The 20693-nt window shown below is 56.7% G+C and overlaps 3 protein-coding genes across 5 annotated transcripts; all 3 read left to right on the top strand.

Moving 5' to 3' along the window:
• Positions 1–4193: 4193 nt before the first annotated feature.
• On the top strand, positions 4194–8468 carry C1QA (complement C1q A chain). 2 transcript variants are annotated; one of them, XM_038159493.1, is made up of 5 exons: positions 4194–4593; positions 5130–5237; positions 6414–6534; positions 7228–7398; positions 7519–7674. In XM_038159493.1, exons 1-5 carry the CDS (start codon positions 4403–4405, stop codon positions 7531–7533), a joined length of 606 nt encoding a protein of 201 aa, XP_038015421.1. In that variant the 5' UTR covers positions 4194–4402; the 3' UTR covers positions 7534–7674. The 2 variants fall into 2 exon arrangements, with proteins under 2 accessions (XP_038015421.1, XP_038015420.1); XM_038159492.1 differs by lacking the exons at positions 4194–4593; positions 5130–5237 and having other exon boundaries at positions 6456–6534; positions 7519–8468.
• A 967-nt stretch (positions 8469–9435) lies between these two features.
• On the top strand, positions 9436–11611 carry C1QC (complement C1q C chain). 2 transcript variants are annotated; one of them, XM_038159490.1, is made up of 3 exons: positions 9436–9609; positions 10239–10428; positions 10645–11611. In XM_038159490.1, exons 2-3 carry the CDS (start codon positions 10248–10250, stop codon positions 11199–11201), a joined length of 738 nt encoding a protein of 245 aa, XP_038015418.1. In that variant the 5' UTR covers positions 9436–9609; positions 10239–10247; the 3' UTR covers positions 11202–11611. The 2 variants fall into 2 exon arrangements, with proteins under 2 accessions (XP_038015418.1, XP_038015417.1); XM_038159489.1 differs by lacking the exon at positions 9436–9609 and having other exon boundaries at positions 10230–10428.
• An 883-nt stretch (positions 11612–12494) lies between these two features.
• C1QB (complement C1q B chain) lies at positions 12495–15019 on the top strand. The gene is made up of 3 exons (XM_038159491.1): positions 12495–12641; positions 13824–13983; positions 14297–15019. Exons 1-3 carry the CDS (start codon positions 12624–12626, stop codon positions 14863–14865), a joined length of 747 nt encoding a protein of 248 aa, XP_038015419.1. The 5' UTR covers positions 12495–12623; the 3' UTR covers positions 14866–15019.
• Positions 15020–20693: the final 5674 nt, after the last annotated feature.

Genomic DNA, 20693 nt, shown 5'->3' with positions numbered 1-20693 from the left:
CAGGTAGAGGAGAGCTGAGTTCCCAGAAAAGCCCCTGTGGAAAGTGAGCTTGAACAGAAATGAGGTGTAGTTGGCTGCAGCCAGCACAGACCTCCAGCTGCCATGACCCAGTTAACACTGATGCTCACCTGCAGGAAACTGCCACTGCATTTTTAAGGCCTGATGTCAGGGAAAGAAGGTCACAGCATGGAGATAAGTCTGGGATGGGGGCATGATGCTCCAGTAGCTTTCCAGAACTGTCTGGGCACAGGGTGCAGAGAGGATCTATGCTGGTCATCCAAGCCCAGCGGGGAGGCACAACATTGCTGCAAACCAGTGCTTGATGGTTCCCAATCCATTGGGATGAGCCTGGTAGAGAGATTCTTGATGGTCTCACCACGGCCTAAAGGCCCTGAAGAGTCCAAACCCCACAGAACCAGAACTGAGGCAGCAAAACTCACAGCCCAGAGAGTGGCACCCTGTGCCTCCCCTCCAGTATGACCATCACATGGGATTTGAAGAGAATCCCACCATGTCTAGCATGTATTTCAGAGCCTCATTTCCTGAACTTGTAGCATAAAGCCAAGAGGGAAAGGAAGAATTTGGGTTTTGTTGTTGTTGTTGTTGCCTTGTAAAAATGGCACTTCAAGCTCTTTGTAAACTTTTTGGGGTGTTTAGGAGCTACCATGGACTCTCCTTAAGGGGTGAACAGGCTCAGGACTCATTGCTGGAGTAGGGAAAGGGTTAGGGTGGAAATCAGTGGGCACCAGGCTGAATGTGAACAAAGCTCAGATGAGCTAACCTGCTGCACCCGGGAGAGCGTGGCCAATTCAAAGGAAATTGTTCATCCTTATGATCAGCAGTGGGGAGAGCACCTCGCTGTCAGCCAGGGGAAGGGGAGGGTGAGGTGGGAGCTGATCTCTGCTGCAGCTGCTTGGGAATAATTGCAAGAAAACGGCCAAACACATCTGTAATGCCAAATGACATAACTAGGGATGGTGGACACACAGGGGACCTTCAGTGATGTGGGATAAACATCAGGAAACATTTCTTCACCTGAGTGTGGTCCAGCTCTAAGACAGCTCACTGGAGCTGTGGCGATTTCTGTCCTTGCGGGGTTCCAGACTCATTTAGGCAAAGCCACATCCTCCCTGATCTAATGCTGGAATAGTCCTGACATGAGCAGGGAGCTGCAGTGGGGATCCCAGAGCTGCAGCTCTGCTGGGATCCACAGCACACTGCCTGCTGGACATCCCTGCTCTCTGGCAGGACTTTGTTCCAGGTATACTCTGGCATGGAAGGGTACAGGCTCTTCTCCCCTGATGTTGCAAAGGTCCAGCTTGGCTCCCTGATCCCATCCCAGCTGTGCCCACTGCCTGCAGGAAGGCCTAGGGCACTTTGATCCCTTACTTACCTGGTGTGATCTTTCTTACTCACCTTAGGATGGACAGAATCCCATCCTGGATGCATCCATTGACTTGTGATGGAGGTGGGAAGTCATCAAACATGATCTATGGTGGCAATCAAATCAGTATTCTATACTAGAGTCCTGAGGCTCCCTGCAGCCTGTAGTCCTGTAAACACTTTGCCCATGCTGGGTTCTTCAGAGACCAGTATGAGCAGCCTTTGGCCCCCAGCCAGGCCCTACCATTCCCAAAAGCCTTTTGCTTCCTCTGTTTGCCCTTCTCCCTTGGAGAAGGAGCCAGCCCTGCCAGGACAGCCCGGCCCTGCAGGGCAGGGACTCCTGCTGCTCATCCTGGGGCTCCTGGCATGTCGTCAGCACAGCTCAGGGCACCCTGCTCTGATACCATCTTATTTATGGCACATCCTTCCTGTCTTCTCCCCGCTATTATTGCCTGAAATGCTGTAATTTAGATTCCGGCTGTGTTTGATTGCAAACTCCCCCAGTCTACAAATTTCAGTGACAAGCACTAGAGCAGCTCATTTACATGCCAAAGTGATCAATCTGGAACTGCTTGTTACACCAGAGAATAAATAAATAACGGATACATTAAAGAATGGGGAACAATCAGCCAAATTAACCAATAGATGTCAAATAATGACAAGCCCTGACATCCTCAACAGGGAACAAGAGAGAGAGGGATGGGACCAGCTTTCCCAGCATTGCCCAGGGCTGCTCAGCATTCATCTATCTCCTCTCATCCCATGAGCCAACAGAGATGTGCATCAATGACAGGAGACAGCCAGCAAGGGCTAGAGCCTGAAATCCTGGCTCTAAAACCACATACCTGTGTTTCTTCCTCACACCTGCTCTGTGCAAGCATTCATCATAGGAACCATCCCCTGGGACAGCAATTAAAAACATTTCAGATGCATGGCAGGGTGCCACACAGTGTTACACAGCATGGCAAGTGGCTTTGCAGTCTGATTTTCATCTGACATCTCATGAAATCCTTCCAGGGCACTGTCTTTCTACACAAGTCCCTGCCAGGACAATGGATCTAGGTGGGGGTCGGTTTCTTCTCCCAGGTAACAAGTGACAGGACAAGAGGTAAATGTTCTCAGGTTGTGCCAGGGGAGGTTTAGGCTGGATATTAGAGAAAATTCATTCACTGAAAGGGCTGTCAGGCACTGGCACAACTGCCCAGGGCAGTGGTGGTGCCACCATCCCTGGAGGAATTTAAGAGATATGGATGTGGCTCTTGGGGACCTGGTTCAGTGATAGACCTGGCATTAACCTGGTGTGTTAATGTTTGGACTCCAAGATCTGAGAAGGCTTTTCCAAACTTTATGCTTCCATAATTCTCTGATTCTATTTGGTTCAGCCCAGCTCAACAGCTGCAACATCCATCTGCGTGGTTATTCAGGCACCATTAAGCCACCAGTGGCTGCAGAAAGGTGGATGCTCTGAGCAGTCATCACCTCCCAGTGGGTGCAGGTGGCCGACCAGGATGCTGGTGACTGGCAGCAGAGGGGTGTGTGCCACCTGCCAGCACTGCTGATCTCCATCATCACTGCCTCCCATTCAGGACAGGTAAATGCCAGCTGCCTGATTTATCCTCCTCTGGCAGCTCCTGCCTGTCAGCTCGGCACCCCAGGGATCCCCAGCAGGGAAGGCAGCGCAGCAGCATCTCTCCCTGTTGTCTGCTGTCAGCAACTCGTGTGTGCCTGCAGGCACTGGGGGCAGGGGAGGCTGTGCAGGGGTCACTTCCCTTCCACGAAGGGCTGCAGGGCTGGGGGAGCACTGACCCATCTTGCCTGGCACCCCCAGCTGGGAGTGCAGCCAGAGGAGAAGGAGCTGCCCCATGCTGAAAGGAGGAGGGGTACTCGGGGTAAAAATCACCTGGAGTAGAGTTCCTGGGTGTGTAGCAGTGCCAAGAGCCATAACAGGTGCCTAAATCATGTGGATGCTCACCTGAGTGCTCCGGTTCCCCAAGTACCAAGGCACCATCCTCTTTGGGGATGATTTTGTGACACCTGGAGCTCTATGGAGCATCTACATCCTCTGGCTATTCCGGGTAATCTCTGCATTGGGGCCTGGCCCCATTCCATGTCGTCTGGGGTCCCCTACATGGTGTCAGCCCCCGCTCCAGGCTGGGGCTCTCTGCTGGACCTGCCCCACGGGGAGAGCCCAGCAGCGGTGCACGGCCCCGCACCTTCCGCCACGGCCTGATCGTCACCGAGCAAACTCCGCTCGTCCCCCAGTCCCAGGGAGCGCCAAACCGCCCCCAGCCCGGGGAAAGGGGCTTTGGGGCCGCTGGGGAAGATGGGTTATCCCGGCCCACGTGCGACCGCGGGGTGCGCGGCAGAGGTGTCCGGGCGGGCACGGCAGCCGGACGGGCCGCGGGAGCCGCGGGGCCACGGGGCCGTGCCGCCGCGCTGAGGGCCGTTCCGCCGCGCTGAGGGCCGTCCCGCCGCGCCGAGGGCCGTCCCGCCGCGCTGAGGGCCGTGCCGCCGCGCTGAGGGCCGTGCCGCCGCGCTGAGGGCCGTCCCGCCGCGCCGAGGGCCGTGCCGCCGCGCTGAGGGCCGTCCCGCCGCGCTGAGGGCCGTCCCGCCGCGCTGAGGGCCGTGCCGCCGCGCTGAGGGCCGTGCCGCCGCGCTGAGGGCCGTGCCGGCGGCGGCTCCGCGCTGGCCGGGGCAGCAGCGCCATCTCGCGGCGCGGCGCTCGCTGCCGGGCCCCCGCAGCCCCCGCGGCCGCGGAGCCCCGCGCGGCGCCGGGCGGGCCGCTCCCTGCGGCAGCTGCGGCAGCTGCGGCCTGCGCAGCCCTCCGGGATGGCGCCGGGCAGTGCTCGGGCTGGCTCCCTGCGGCCGGCACCTCTGGAGCCACGGCTGTCTCTGTGAATGCCTCCCCACTGCCAGAGGGCACGGTCAGAGTAGGTGTTGGGGACAAATCCTTCCTCTGAGGGTCGAGAGGGCCTGGCACAGGGTGCTCAGAGAAGCTGTGGCTGCCCCATCCCTGGAAATGTCCGAGGCCAGGTTGGACATGCGAAGTGTCCCTGCCCATGTCAGCGGGTGGAACAAGATGAGCTTTAAGGTCCCTTCCAACCCAAACCGGTCTGGGATGTCTCAGCTGCAGATCCAGAGGAGAAGGAGGAGCTGCTCAGAGGATGGGAGAGGAAGGCTTGGCTTGACCACAGGAACTCTGAAAGTCAGGTGAGGGGGGCTAAACACGTCTCAGAAATCTCAAGGACCTGGAGGAGGGAACACCTGGACCAACACCAGCTTCCCGGTGATGCTGGAAACCCACAGTCAGCCCCCGTAACTGAGCATTTAAATGGGGTTAAGGGGACAGCAGAAGACAAAGGATACAGAGCATGAGGACACAGCCATCAATCAATGCTGGATGAAATGATGGAGTGGTCTAATTTGAGCTGTATATTAAGAAAGGGCAATAGGACAGAAATACAATTACTGTCCAGAAACACCATTTGGCAGAGGTAGGTCCTTTCCAACTTACCTGTCATCTTGTCTTGACATGGTTGCAGGTCAGGTTGATAGGGGAACTCTGCTGATAAAATAAAATTATATTTCTTCTGGGCATCTGATTTATTATGGGGTAACATTTTGATTAAAAATGTGTAACATACTGCATTAAGCAGGCATCTAGTTAATGAATTAAAGACCAACTCAGTGACAGATATCTGTTGGCAAGGTTCTCTGGACTGAGTTTTGGTCATTGCCTTTTTCAGCTGTTTTGGAAATGATGCAACACCTCCCTTGGGAATGCAGGAAGCAAAAGGCAGAGGGGATAGGAGGTTTGTCCACCCCCCTGGACTTTGGAGTCACCCTAATGCCAGGTCTGCTTACTATCCTCTTTCCTTGGATATCCTCCCCTGAGCCTCAGCTCCAGGCCAGGGCAGCTGCCACAGGACTCCTGACAGGACACTCAAGGGGACATGGATGAGAAGGTTCCCTCCTCACTGCCCACTGTGTCCCCCATGGGGGTCCTGGGTGGTCCCCAGGGTCCCAAGGATGTTCACCTGCTAGAGTGAGTGTGGCACCTCGCATGCCCATGTGATGGGGTTTAGGCAGTGGTGGCATTTTGGGGATCTTTTTCAGTGGAGCTGAATGTGCACCCCTGGACTCATTCCCTGCACTCAGTGATAGGAGGTGCCGGTGTTTCTCTTGGCAGATCTCAAGGCCACACACAGCTCCTGGGGTTGTCCAGATGTGGCTGGTGCAAGGCACAGCTAACCAAAGGGAACTGAGAGCATCATCAGTGCCAGATACCCTCATCTTTTCCCACTCTACTCTAGACACCAGGTCCCCAAAGCACTGAAGTGAGGGCAGCAGGAAGGAGATTGTTGGACCATGGACTATCCTGAGTTGGAAGAAACTGACAGGGGTCATCAGTCCCACTCCTGGCCCTGCACAGACACTCCAACAATCCTGTCCTGTGCCTCAGAGCATTGGCTAAACACTCCTGGAGTTCTGGCAGCCTTGGGGTCATGACTGTTCCCTGGGGAGTCTGGGTAGTGCCCAACCACCCTCTAGGGGAAGAACCTTTCCCTAATATCCAACCAAAATATTCGCATCCCAGCTGAGCCACACAGGCACTGATGATCCCTTTGCTGGATCCTGCTCCATCCAAGTGCAGTGCCAAGGTGGGCATCTGGAGGGGCCAGCACCCAGCAGCACCATGACAAAGTGACAGACACTCTGCCCACCACCAAGAGCAGAAGCCTCCAAGGGTGATCTCCTGCCCTGAGCATCCCTTGAGTGGCTGTGACACCTGGTACTCCCATCACCTGTCTCCTCCTGCCATGTCAGCAGCCTGTGGGCATCCTCCAGTCATGTTGCTTTGTGCCAAGTCACCACCAGCCCCTGCTGCTGGGCCAGGCTGGGCATCCAGTGGTGCTGCACTCTCCCTGACCAAGCTGTTTCCAGTAAAGCCAGAGTCAAGCATGGAAGGGGGAACAAGTTTCTTTCTCTGAGAGAGAAAGTGAAACTGAACACATCCCTTCTCCAACCAGGCAAACTGCAGTGCATGCAAGTTCATCCTTCCCACCCTCTCCTCTTCCTCCCTGCTCACAGAGAAGAGCTTCCAGCAAACGGAGCTGCTCACACTGCCCTGTCTTCAGCCTCTGCATCAAGGTAATTCACCACAAACAGCTGGGGACACTCTCCTCTTCTGCTACCACTTTCCAGTCCTTGCTCCCTGTCCTCCTTTGTTCTTCACTTCCCCCTCCACAAGGGTTTAAAGTAGAAAAACAGGGACAAGATTATGTGGGGGGAAAAGGAATCTGCAGGAATCTGTCCTTGCTCTGTGTGATTGTAGACATCACTGGGCTCTGCAGACTTGTCCCAGGCTGAGAACCTCAGATTTTGGGTCCTCTCTCCCAGCTCTGCATGTTGGCGGTTTGGATCCCATTTGCTGTTTTTCCCTGTCCTGTTTAGCACTGTCATGTGTCTTTGCATCCTTTCCTCCCTTGTGCTCTCTATCCCATGGGGCCACTGCCCCACACAGCAGTGCTTCTCCCCCCAAACTGGAATAAACATCCTGTACAGGCATCTGAGGTGCCTCTACCCATGCCCAGAACATGAAGGAAAGGGTTTGAGCCATGCACCATGTCCTGGGCTTTCCAATCCCAGAGCTCTGCCATGGGCATGCTAGAGATTTTCAGTGCCATCAGTGATTTCAGATCACACAGCCTCAAAACCTTTCCTTGCATATGATGTCTGGTTATCCATACTGGACAATTCACTAGATCTGTGGATGCATCTGATGAGGGCACCTGCGTATCTGTCTGTGTTTGCCTCCATCCCCAATTCATCCCTGTGCTGTAGGAATCAGGATGCAACCTGGATTCTTGCTGGCAGCCAGCATCCTGGCAGCAGTGCTGGGCATGGCCCTGCTGGAGGACGGAGTGTGTAGGGCACCGGATGGCAAGAATGGTTCCCCTGGAGTCCCTGGCCGTGATGGGAGGCCAGGGCAGAAGGGTGACGTGGGAGAGCCAGGTGAGAGGAAGCCGGGGATGTTGAGGGCCTGGGAGCCTCTTGGTCAGAGCATCCCAGGCTGTGGGAGCAGCTCAGGAGATGCCAGATGTGCATGAACTCCTTCTCCCCACTTCTCCCCAGGGAGAGCAGCACTGAGCCCAAGCATCAAGGGACCCAAAGGGGATGCAGGCGAAGCAGGGTATCCTGGCTCACCTGGCTTACTTGGCCCACCTGGCTCTCCTGGCCCTCTGGGGATGCCAGGGCCACCAGGGCCACCAGGGCAGAAAGGGCAAGCTGGCGATGTTTTGGAGCACCCGCGCCCCGCCTTCTCCGCCTCCAGGCTGTCCCCACCACGCGCAGGCACCACGGTGGTGTTTGACAGGATCATCACCAACCAGGAGAACTCCTACAGCCCCCAGACCGGGAAGTTCACCTGCCGCATTCCCGGGCTCTACTACTTCGCCTTCCAGGTGGTGTCCAGCGGAGATCTGTGTCTGAGCATCACCAAGAACGGGCAGGGAGTGGTCAGCTTCTGCGACAACAACAGCCACGGCATCCTGCAGGTGAACTCGGGCAGCAGCGTGCTTAGCCTGGCCGTGGGTGACCACGTGTCCCTGACCACCGACCCTGCCCAGGGCAGCTCCATTTACAGTGGCTCCGAGGCCGACAGCGTCTTCAGCGGGTTCCTGGTGTCCCCAGAGACGGCCTGAGGGACTCCCACAGCATGGTGGAGTGTCTGCCTGCCTGGCTGCTCTCTTCTGGGTGTGTGGGATGCTGTAGTGCCACCATGCATGGGGATGGTTCCAAATTGAGCATCCAGAAGTGTTCTGTGCTTCCCAGTGTCACAACTGGCCAAGCTGTGGGTCACCACTGCAGCACTCACCTCCATGCTGAGCCTGCCTGCACTGTCCTGGAGGCTGTGGACTCTCATCCCTTTCTCCTCCTGGGCACTCAAGTTCCACTCCCAGTTGTCACCAGCTGTGGCTCTTTCCTCCTGAGTGGGAAATCACTGCCTGCCGCTGCTTCTGTACTGGGACACATCCTGTCACAACCTCCCCATCAGTATAAATAAATGCTTCTTCTACCACTGCTCCTTGGGTTTTCTTTTCTACTCATGCATCTTCCTCAAACCATCAATATCCTGGACCGCTTCCCAAGCTGCCAGGGAGAGAAGTAATTCCAGCTTGTCCCTGGTGCTGCAAATGCAGAAGGACAGGGAAGAATAGAGTGTCCAATCAGAGCTGACACTTCCAGGGAGGAATAAGAAACATCTGGGACAGGGCTATGTGTGTCTTTCTCTGCTGAGACCAAGGTAGCAGTCCTGCAGGGGAAAACACAAGCAGCAGATCCTGTACCTCACCTGTGAGGTCCCAAGTTGGCACCCAAACTCTCCGAGGAAGGCAAAAGGCAGCTGTGGTCCTCTGGCATTACAGCAAGGAGGGACAGGGACATTGGTACAAAGATGGGGTTGTGGGGTGGTGGTGGTGGAGCTGCCATCAGATGCCATACCCTGGCACTGCTCCTCAGGGGAGCCGCTCCACAAACGCTGGGCACTCAAATATCCCCGTTCCTGGAGCAATGAGGAGAAGGATGGGTGACCTGCGAGGAGCAACACCCCAGTGAGAGATCTTGGTGTCTCACCAAGTCCAGTACCCAGCAAACTTGGTGGAGCACGGGGAAAGGTGCAGACCAGAAACTCTCAAACAGAAACATTTTCCAGTCCTATTTAGGGGTGCAGCATCTTCCATCAGAGCCAGGCAGTGACCTTGCAGCAGCCCCTCAGTGCCACAGGCATCTCCAGCCCACTGGAGCTGGCCTGAGGCACTGCTCCCAGGCTGCCCTTCTGCTCAGAAACAAGGGAAGTAAGAGGGGAAGCAGGGGATTTAGGGAGGGCTATTCCCTGCAGTGGCTTGGGGGGTTGTGCCACATCTCTTTGAGGGGGTTGTGTCCCACTTCTTTCCTTCCAGCCCTTCCTGTTGCAGTGGCACCAGTACAGGTTTCGCTGGAGAGCCAAGAAAGTGCTGTCTCGGCAGAAAGCATCAGGCAGGAGGATGTGAAATTTGGCTGGGAACAGCTCGAGTTCTGTGTTCACAAGGGCCCTTTACCCTTTCCTAACTCTGTGACTTCCTCCCTGAGGGTGTCAGGGAGCCGCGCCCCCTGCGCTGTGCTGGCAGTGACCACGCGCCCAGCGGGATCAGCAGTCGGGGATCCCTGCCCTGGTCCCCACCAGAGGTAAGAGGTGCTGCAGGGTCCCTGTCTCGATGGTGGGACTGGGGTCCAGCAGCATGGCACACTGCTGGAGAGGGGGAGAATGAGAGGAGGATGTGGATGAGAGAGGAGGAGGAGGAGAGGATGAAGGAAGAGGCACTGACGGGCTGCGCATGTGTGATGGAGATAGGATGCACCAGCTGATGGAAGGATTGATCCTGATGGACAGAGCCAAGACAGTCAGGCTGCTGCTGGAGGAGGAGGGAGATCAGCTGCGTGCATGGTGTTCCAGCCTCGGTGCAGCATGGGGTGACAGTCTGCAGTGGTGTGTGCATCTCCAGGGTTTGGGGACACTGGACTCAGAGGGCTTGGGGCTGGCCATGGACTTGGGGCTGGCCATGGGTACCTCAGACCTCATGGCTCCATCCAGACTGAAAGTCCAACTCACACTGTGCTATCAGGGGCTGCCCTGGGGTTGAAGATAAGCCTGGGGCCCATCTCCACATATCCACCTCCCCACTGTCCTGCAGTGTGTATAGGTGCGACATTGAGGACACACCCATGGCATCCAGGTGTCCATTTTCTCCATGTCCTGCAAGCCACTCTGCTGTCAGCCCTCACTCCAGCACTTTCTTTCACTTTCCATGATACAGAACACCAAAATGGAGAAGAGATTCTGGGAGCAGCTCTATCTGGCCCTCACCCTCCTCTTCCTGAATCTGGGCTCTGCTGTGACTGTAGAAGACCCTCACAGCTGCTATGGAGCTCCAGGCCTGCCAGGCATGCCGGGTATACCAGGCAGGGATGGCCGGGATGGACTGAAGGGAGCCAAAGGGGAGCCAGGTGAGTGAGCAAAGAGGGAAACCACATGGGCTCTTGCAGGGGTGCACTGAGTCCTCAATGGCTGGTCTGTCTGGGTTTGCAGGATGTGGAGAGCTTTCTCTGTACTCAGGTGGAAGAGGCAACAGCACTCTCCTGCCTAAAGGAAGGGGCTTGAGAAGCCTCTCCCCACATCCTGCCATTGACACTGACTCCCTTTCACGCCCCACCACCCCACAGGTATCCCAGCTTCTTCTACACAATTAGGGCCCAAAGGCATGAAAGGGGCACGAGGCCCCCCTGGCCCTCCAGGCAAGCGTGGCCCCCCTGGGGTCCTTGGTGCAATGGGAATCCCTGGGGAGCCGGGTGATGCCGGCCCCCCAGGAATGCCAGGCAGCTCAAGGCATGGGCAGCAGTCGGCGTTCTCAGTGACAAGGCAGACCAGCCAGTACCCCTCGAAGAACGTCCCTGTGGTTTTCAACAACGTCATCACCAACACCAACCACGACTACGACACCACCACGGGCAAGTTCACCTGCAGGCTCCCTGGGGTCTACTACTTCATTTTCCACAGCTCGCACACGGCCAACCTCTGTGTCATCCTGCACAAAAACCAGAGGAGGATGGCCAGCTTCTGCGACCACAAGACCAACACGGTGCAGGTCAGCTCGGGGGGGACGCTGCTCCACCTGGCTGCTGCAGACGAGGTCTGGCTGGGAGTGAACGACTACAACGGCATGGTGGGCATTGGCAACTCCGACAGCATCTTCTCAGGCTTCCTGCTCTTCCCAGACTAGAGGATCAGCAGAGCTCACCCCAGCACCCCGACGCCTTCTACCTGCCCTGAACACACTGCTCGCTGCTGGGCTCTTCCCGATGCTCCCAGTTTCTCCGCAGGGAGGGCATCAGGCCCAGCAGCCAGACCCCTCCTCAGTCTGGGGACTGAGCCCTGGTAGCTGCTGCACAGGAGGAACAGGCACATCTGGAACACCTGCACCCACTCAGATGGTGCTGAGCTCCTGGTCCTGCTGGCATTGCCATATGCAGCCCCCCTACTAACCCCACATTACCTCACAGGTCTCCCTGTGTTTTTCCCTACCCCACCTGGGCTGCCTCAGGTTCAGCCAGGTGTCCTGGCACAGGCTGCAGCAGCCCCTTTGCCATGACCTGGCTTTGGAAAGTGTCAATAAAACATTCCCCAGTGCAACTGGTGTGGTGTGTTGTTTCCTCCATGTGGTGTGCACAAATGTGCATGTGACATCTGGCAATCTGTGTGGCATCAGCATGTCCCCAAGCCTCACCAGCATCAGAGACCACCACACCCCACCCACACCCGGCTTTGCACAGGGGGTGTGACCCCTGGCTGCTGCAGGAACAGGATGGTTCCTGTGTCCCCACACAGCCCCTATCAAGAGGGCACCAAGACTCATCCAAGCAGGACCCTGATATTCCCCTTCCCTCCAAAGCTCTACAGGGGCACAGAGTGCAAAGGAAACCCCAACACTATGGCTGGGACATCCCTGGGGTCCCTACCAGGATGGCCACAGGAAGCACTCTGGCTTTCCTGAGCCAAACCAAAGGAGCTCATGGTTGTAGAGGATGCAGAGCCCACCAAAACCCAGCAGGGATTTCTCCTGGTGTCACACATTGAAGGGTGGAACAAGGCGGTCTCCTCTCCAAACGTCCTGTTCCTCACTTCCACAAGGCAGTAGCCGAAGCAGGGAATGTTTTTCCCGCAGGGTAAAATCACTTCCCATGCACAATACTCAGGAGCATCAGGGACACGGACTCAAGGTGGTGGATGTTTAGACCCTACAGCATCCTCTGGGCCTGAAGAGCTGGAAGCGTGTGGAGCAGCCTGAGGGGTGCTGCCTGAGTGCATGCACATTTCTGCAGCTCTGATGGGTTACCTTAAACTCATCTGGAGCTCCAAAGAGTATTCTTCATAGCAAGCACCCCTGAGCAGGACCCAGGGACCCTGCAGGGCAGAGCTGTGGCTGGAGGGGCTCAGGGTGCTATTTGGGGATGGCTTGTCCTGATCAGCTGACAACAGCATTCATGGAGGATCTGAAACTGCCACGGAAGAAAGACAGGAGCTAAAGATAAAAAGAGGATGTGTCCCAGATCCTTTCACAATAACCCTTGCAGCAAACTTCTTCTTCTCCTCTTGGGCATTTCTGAGCAGGACGCTGGGGTGTCCTGCTCCATCTCCCCACCTGATGAACAAGGAGCTCAAGGTAAGAGCAAGGCTGAGCCGGGGTCCCCCCCGCAGGCAGGAGCACATGGGGAACTCAGCAGGGTGACAGTCACCTGCATTGCTGACACTTCCCTGTGGCCTGGGGCAGAAGAGAAACTGGGGGTAGGGGTGCTGGCCCGGGGGTGGTAGAGGTCCCTGATGGGACCCTGACCCCTCCTGCTCCACCTAGAAGAAGGAAAACATAAAAGCAGAGATGGCAGAGTTCCAGAAGGGTTATCAGGGACTGAAAGGTGCATCAGTCTGAAACGTGCCCTGGGGATGCTGTCCTGCCCCGAGAAGCTCTTGTGTTCTGATGGCCCTGGGCTGGGACCCTGTGTATTGGTCTTTGTTCCTGCTGCACCCAAATCAGAACGGCTGTGGCTGGAGGATCCAACTCACCAATCTTTTTGTCCTGCTGGCACCACAGCTTCAGCGCTGGGAAAATCCACCTGCGGTGGGGGAGTTGTGGCTGGGGTGCTGTGATGTCCAGATACAGCCCCCAAATTCCCAGTGCTTATCCACATGCACCCACACCAGGATCTGGGGGAAGGAGTTGGGCAGGAAGAGCAGGAAGAAGGCAAGACCCAGGCATGAAAGCCCAGATAACTGTCTTAGTGAGGCTTGTTAGATACAGAAATGCCTCTGGCATTGAGCAGCTGTGTGACAGGTCACAAGGGGAACCTGTGGGATGCAACAGAGAGGTTTGGGGGCTCATTGCCATCTTCAGGGACTGGTGCTGTCCCTTAGACATGCTGGTGGAAGGCAAGGCCTGTTCCCTTACAGATGACAAAACTGCTCTGGTTGGGTAAGGATTTTATCATGCAAGCGTGGCCCTGAGATGAGATGGGGAAGTTCTCCCACAAGGCAGCAGCATGGCCACGTTGGACATAAGATCTCTGAGATAACCTGTCCCAAATATTCATGTGGCTGCAGCTGTGGGCACTTGTAAACTGGGGATTTAAGAATGACGAGAGACTGCAAGCCCTGCCTTGCCCAAAGGTTTTGGTCCTTTGCTCCAGGGCCAGCAGGAGAGTGAATTTGGCTCTGCAGTAGGATGTTTTCCTTCCCTGATGGTATTACCCAGACTTGCTTGCAGTCATCATCTTTCAGAGCAGCTCAGAGTGCCTTCCCCAGCCCTCCCACCACCCAGGAAAGCCCCCGACACTGTTCCATGCTCCCACAGATGTGGATCATGTGGGCTATGCTGATCTGCCTGGCTGGAGGGCAGCCTGCCAGTGCCACGCTCTGCAGGACCTACGGCACGATCCCAGGCATCCCAGGCATCCCAGGACAGCCTGGCAGCGATGGCAGGGATGGGGAGAATGGCCCAAAGGGTGAGCAAGGTAAGGAAGAGGCTGCAGGTGGGTAAAACACTGTCATGTGAATGCCAAGAGCAGGGAAAGACAGTGCCAGGCACATGGTCCTGAGAAAGCAAACCATTTCCACCAGTTCTTTGAGGTCTTGTCAGATGGGGATGATGGAGCACCCCAAGGAACCTGGGGAAGGAGGGGGATGACAGCAAGGTGTGTCACACCTGCCTGTTGGGCGGCGTCTCCACTGACCCACACCCAGCACAGGTTTCTTTGCTTGTGCTCCCTCTCTGCAGACCAATGGGGCTTGGCTGTGACCACAATGACTCTTCCTCCTCTTTTCTAGGACCCTCTGGCCAGAGTGAAGAAGGGAGAGGGGAGCGGGGAGTCCCAGGACCACCGGGACAGCCTGGGAAGGTCGGTCCCCTTGGCATCCCAGGCCCAATGGGCTCACCAGGTATCAAGGGACTGCCTGGCCCCATGGGAGAACCTGGTGACTACAAGGTGACCTTCAAGTCCGGATTCTCCGCCGCCAGGAGCATCAGCTCCTACCCCCGGCGGGAGCAGCCCATCCGCTTCGACCGCATCATCACCAACGAGCAGGGGCACTACGAGAACCGCTACGGCCGCTTCACCTGCCGTGTGCCCGGCACCTACTACTTCACCTACCATGTCACCTCCCGGGGCAACCTGTGCCTCAACATCAAAAAGGGCCAGGGTGCCAGCAGGGGCGAGAGGGTGGTGACCTTCTGTGACTTTGTGCGCAACAGTTTCCAGGTCACCACGGGTGGTGTGGTCCTCAAGATGGCCATGAATGAGTCTGTCTGGCTGGAACCAACAGACAAGAACTCCTTGGTGGGGCTGGAAGGGTCTGACAGCATCTTCTCTGGCTTCCTCATCTTCCCTGAGGCTTAGCCCACTGGCAATGTGTCTGTGGCCAATCTCTGCAGTCCCTGCAGAGCTGAGGACTCCCTGGAAACTCTTTGCTCCCAAACTGGTGCTTGAAGCACACTGCTGCCATTCTTGCACAATAAATGACAGCTCTTCGGACTATTGGTCCCTTTCTGGATAGAATTTGTCTTTTTCCTCACAAATAATTTTCACACAACCAGGGCACTGGTTCTCTCCCTCTTGGGTGCAGCCCAGGCTCATTAGCTCATCTCTGCTGAGTAGAGCCAGAACGGTCATGCAGTTCCTGCTGCAGACCAGGCCGAGTACCTCTGTCCAAAGCCACACAAAAGGTCCCAACCCAGGGTTACGAAAACATGGAGAGGCAGCTCAGCCTTTAGCAGGGGGCAGGACAATGACATACTGGGAAAATTTGGGCCACTGGGTGCTGGTGGTAGGTGGGGAGATGCTGGAGATGGTGCTGTATTGGAGAGTCCTGGCAGTGGCAGGATCTGGGGACACCAACCTCTCTCAGACTTTTTTTGGGGGTGGTGGTGGTGACAGAAATACACACAGACAATTGTCAAAGCTTGTGACAAGGCAGGGCAGGTCAGCGTGGGCCAAACAACTAGATGCCATGATGGGGGTGGTATGGAGGACACCCCCACTACAGCCTCCAAACCCCAGCACAGAACTGTGCCCCACATCCTGGAGCACAGCCAAGCCCTCCCAGCGAGCTCCTTATCAATAGCAGAGCTGTGGACCCAGTAATGTCCAGATGAATTAAAGCTGAGGAGCCCAGGGACAGCCCTGGCCCCGGAGCAGGTGACAACCCAGCATTGCACCCTGTGGGTGGGTTGCCTGCAGCCCCCAGCCCATCTCATGGGCCTGGACATGGGGCATTCAGGAATTTTTGTGGGAGTCTGGGATTTGAAAGGGTCTGGATGGGAAGGACGATGATAAAAGGTCTTGGGGAGGTGAGTGTGCTATGGGCAGGATTTAATGGAGCGGCACCTCTGAGGTCTCCAGGTTTGTTCGTGAGTCCAGGCCCCCAGCTCTGGGCTGCTTAGGTGTCCCCGCCCCAGCGCAGGACAGTGGCTGCGGCTGTTGTGACCCGCTCGGAGGCTCCTGTCCAGGGCCATTTGCCGGCAGGTGGCACTGGAGACTGGCTCAGCCCTCGCCTGGCAGCGGCAGCATCCTCGCTCCACCGGCTGGACGGGCAGCACGAGGGGCTCAGCTATGTCCGCAAGGTCTGGGAGGAGGCAGCGGGCAGGATTAGCCCGGTTCATAACTCCTCCTCCTCACCACCACCTCGGAGCTTTATCCTTCCTGCAGCAAAATCTGTGGCTTCTGTCCCCCGGGGTGCAGCCACGTGTGTCCCCAGACTCTGCTGCTCTCAGAAGGTGTGAGCACAGGTGATGGGTGTTGTGTTCTGAAGTTCCCCTGTACCAGAGCACTGGACGGCCTTTACAGTGCAGCCGCCAAACCCATGGTATTTCAGCTGGAGATGCAGCATCACAAATAAAATTGAGCTGGGCAAGGCAGGTGGGGGAAAAAAGCAGGTGTTTGACACCCAAAAGAGGACTGGTAGCATACAGTGCCTGAGCCTCCTGAACCTCAGCAGGTAGGAGACACTGTACCAAGGAACAGAAATACGCTGGAGGTCAGGGCTGCCATTCCAAAAGCCCTCAAGGCTGGGAAATGAGCTGGCAGAAGCCCGCTGATATTTGATGGAGACAAATGCAAAGTTCTTCCTCTGGCATGACAATCCCATGTCAGAGGACAGGCACTGGCAGCAGAAAACTCTGTAGGAAGGGACCTGGGATGTTGTTAGACACCAAGGGGAAGCTTTCTGCCTTTCCAGATCATGGGTATAATAATTTTTGATTTTTGAAAAGGTGTAAGGAAAAAAGCTGGTTATTTTTAAAAGAGATGTCTGACCAGTATCAGCCAAAAGGGTTCTGAGAGCTTGGCTGTGCCTGGGGAACCTCAGAGGACAGTGCAGGTACCAGCAGCTGTAAGTGCAGCTCATGCTGCTTACATAGCTGGGAAACAGAAGTGCAGAGGGAACTGCTTCCCAAAGATGCAGAGGGAAATGCTGCCCAGAGGTACAGAGATGCAGAGGGCATTGCTGCCTAAAAGTGAAGAGGGAATTGCTGCCCAGAGGTGCAGAGGGCATTGTTTCCTCCCATGGGTCTCAGCCAGCACCCAGCAATGCCACCTCTGGCAGTGGCCCCCTGAGATGGCAGCTCCCCTGAGGCTGCCACTGGACTCACACCCCCTGGCTATCCAAAATGGTTGGGGAAAGGGGCCCAGAGGGTGCTGGAGCAGTTGTTGGTCCATGCAACACCACCCTCCAGTTCTTCCCAGGCAGCTCAGGGTGGGCAGCACATTTCTGACCCTGTAGGAAGCCCCAAAGCCACAGCCTGCACTCCCTCAGCTGGAGAGGCCCCTTCCTCTCAAGCTGTCACAGCACTCGCTGAGGCCAGAGGCAGAATGTCCCTTGCCATGGCTTCCCTGCACAGGAGCTGGGATTGCTTCCTCCTGTGAGCAGCAATCACTCCCTCTGCCGAGCCCCCTGTGCTGCTCAGGGCCACAGTGGGAAAACCCAAAAGCACCTGGGTGTTGGGTGCTGTGCTGGCAGTCCCACCTGTCCTGCCTGCTGTTCCCAGGAGCAGCAGGATCAACCTAGCCCTGCTCCTGAATCTCCTGCCCTGCTCTTTGGTCCAGGATGCATTATTCCATGGAAACAGGGCAATCTTGGAACAACGCAACCCTTAACAGGAGAGCTGGAGAGAAACCTGTGCCGGGTCAGGTGCTGTGGGTGGTAAGGGTGGGTCAGGGCAGCACCATGGCCACTGGCACCCAGGAAAGGGCCAATTTGTATATTTCATTAATTCCTTACACCTTCCCCATGGGTGCCTGAGCCCTGTGCTTCAACTTGGCATGGCTGCACCAGGGAATAAATCTGCAGGATCTGTCCTCACCCAGGGTGGGCAGAGCTGGCCTGGGGCTCTGGGCACGCTCCTGCTTGTGCTGTGTGTGCTCACTCACCCCTCTCTGCACACTCCCCCTGTGCACACCCCTCCCGTGCAATTCCCTCTGCCCCGTGTGCACTCCCTGTGCTCTGCGTGCGCTCCGAGCTGTCCCCTGACATGCACATTCTGCTCCTTGTCACTCGCTTTGGGGTTTATTTTCAAGGCAGTGCAGTCCCTGCCCAGGGCCCAGCCACAGCCCTTCCTTCACCAGGCGGGGCTGTGACCCTCACCTGTGGTGTCAGGCCACCACCAAGGGCAGGGCCGACGCCACCAGATGCTCAGCAGGTGCTGAAGCTGGGGCAGGAGGTGTTTCAAGGTGACTTCAGGAATTTTAGGGATGTCAGTGTTTTGCCAAGAAGCCGTGGGGGGCTTTGGTCTGTTGGTGTTGGAGGCCACTTGAGCGGGACAGGGAGGGAACCAGGAGCACAGCTGTGGGCAAAGACACCAACACAGCTGTCAGGGAGTTAAAATAACATCTTCCTGCTCCCAGGCACAGAGCAATAGGGACCAGCAAGAAAATCACACGGAGGTTTCTCCTGCATTATCTAACTGGGGGTTTGGAGGTTTTCTCTGTGCCAAAGCTCCAGTCTTGGCATAAGCAGGACTCTGACAGGATCCAATGTGGTGGAAAATGGGTGTACCTGTCAGTGTTCATGGAAATGAAGCTGGGCTGGAAGAATCAAAGGACGACCATGCTGTTTGTCAGTGAGATGGAGCCAGGGATGTCAGTGCCATGGTCTGGTCTAACATCACCAGCAAACATCATGGAGATTGCAGAGGTGTTCATCTGTTTGCACTGGGCCCAGGAGTTCCCAGTACCTGCTATAACCAAGGAAGAGCACTTCCTAAACCATCCTTGTTTGGTTTTGGTCCTCGCTGGCAGCACCAGTCACAGCCAGGCTGCCCGACAGGGCCTCCTGGATCACCTTCCCATGCCAGCCCCTCCAAACAGCTCTTCTCCCATGTTGCTGATGCCACTGCTTCTCAGTGCAGGGAGGCTTTTTCCTTGGCTGCAGCTCCCTCCTGAACAGCCCACAAGCATTTCCTTCCCTCCAGCCTCCCAGCCACAGCTGCTGCTGCCAGCTGGTGGCTGCTCTCCACCATCTCCTCTGCCCTTGGCCAGGTTGTGGAGTGAAATATCGGGGGGGGGGGGGGTTTATGTTCTTCCTTCCCTTCCATTCTCCAAACCATAATATCAATCAGGAGCCATATGGGAATCCCTGTGTGGGTTCAGTGCTGTGCCAAGGTGCTGGAATGCTCTGGACAGAGGCATTTCTGGGACAGGGCACTGGGTTGTGCCTGCTGGGATGTCACAGGCATCACAACAGGACACAGCAGCTTTGGTAGACACTGAGGTCACACAGGGCAGGAGCTCCCTGCATGGGTCCCCTGGGTGCACTGTTCCACCGGAGGTGGTCCCAACCCCAGGGAGACTCCTGGGGACTTTGGCACAGCAGAAACCAGTCTGGGACAGGGAAGGGAGTTCAGACATCAACTTCAATCCCAAATCTCACTTCAGGGCTGCTGTTAAGTTTGTTCCCCCCATCCTCACCCAGGCTTGCGTTTGAATTTGAATGGGAAGGAGCAATTGCTTCTTTTGCCTGGAGCAACACAGCCTGGTGTGTCTTCCACTTAGAGGTGCCCAGGGAATTCCTGCTTTTCCTGGCGCTCTGCAAGGACCGGGAGCCGGGAGGCTCTGCGCTCGCTGGCCACCAAGGAGTTAAATCCCGGCCCTTTTTTTTCTGCTCTGCCTCCTTATGAAGAACAGCCTTCGCGGGGCTGCAGAAAGGCTCTTTCTTTCCCAGCAGATCTCTGGGAATGAAAATCTGTGTTCCAGATATTAAATTACTCATAAAATAGTTGGCGTGTCCCCGAGGCGGCTCCGTACCTCCCCCCCACAGCCCCCGCCGCCGCTCTGACGGGCTGCTGATGTGCATCTGCATGTCACCTCCTGCTACAAGGTCAATCTCTCCAATTTAAAGCAGCAACGCTGGAAAGCAAACCAGATTTCAGCCGGAATTAGCTTCAAATGGAGCATTCAGAGGACTCGTGCTGGGAGGGGAGCGCAGGAGAGGAAAGACCACAGAACCGGGGTGGGGTGGGGGCGATCCTGCGGCTGCAGCCCCCCGTGGTGGAGCATCCCACGCACCCCGGGCTCGACTGAGGGGCTGGGATGCTTCCAGGGCTGGACCAGGGGGGCAGAGATGCTCCCGGCGCTGGATCCGGAGGCGTAGGAATGCTGCGTGGGGATGAGCCCCGGGACTGCTGCCTGGGGATGAACCCCGGGAATGATGCTTGGGGATGAACCCCGGGAATGCTGCGTGGGGATGAGCCCGGGAATGCTGCCTGGGGATGAGCCCGGGAATGATGCTTGGGGATAAACCCCGGGAATGATGCTTGGGGATAAACCCCGGGAATGCTGCCTGGGGATGAATCCCGGGAATGATGCTTGGGGATGAACCCCGGGAATGCTGCGTGGGGATGAGCCCGAGAATGCTGCCTGGGGATGAGCCCGGGAATGCTGCCTGGGGATGAGCCCCGGGACTGCTGCCTGGGAATGCTGCCGGGGATTCCTAATGCTGCGGAGAGGGGTGGATGCAGGCGGGGGTGGGAGGAAGGGCTCAATCCCTGCTTTCGCAGCTTTTGGCAGCCTCGGCAGGTGCCCCTGGGTGTTGTCGGGGAGCACCCCCCGGACAGCCCCCCTGGTCCCCCGGACTTGCGCGGCCACCGGTGACCTACAGTCGGGCGGGGGTGCAAGGCAGGGCGGCGGGGCCGAGGTTTCCATGGGGATGTGCGGGATGAGAAGCCTGGCCTGGT

The sequence above is a fragment of the Motacilla alba genome, chromosome 21 (assembly GCF_015832195.1).
Source record: "Motacilla alba alba isolate MOTALB_02 chromosome 21, Motacilla_alba_V1.0_pri, whole genome shotgun sequence".
Classification (NCBI taxonomy): Eukaryota; Metazoa; Chordata; class Aves; order Passeriformes; family Motacillidae; genus Motacilla; species Motacilla alba.
This window is presented reverse-complemented; position numbering and strand designations above follow the sequence as displayed.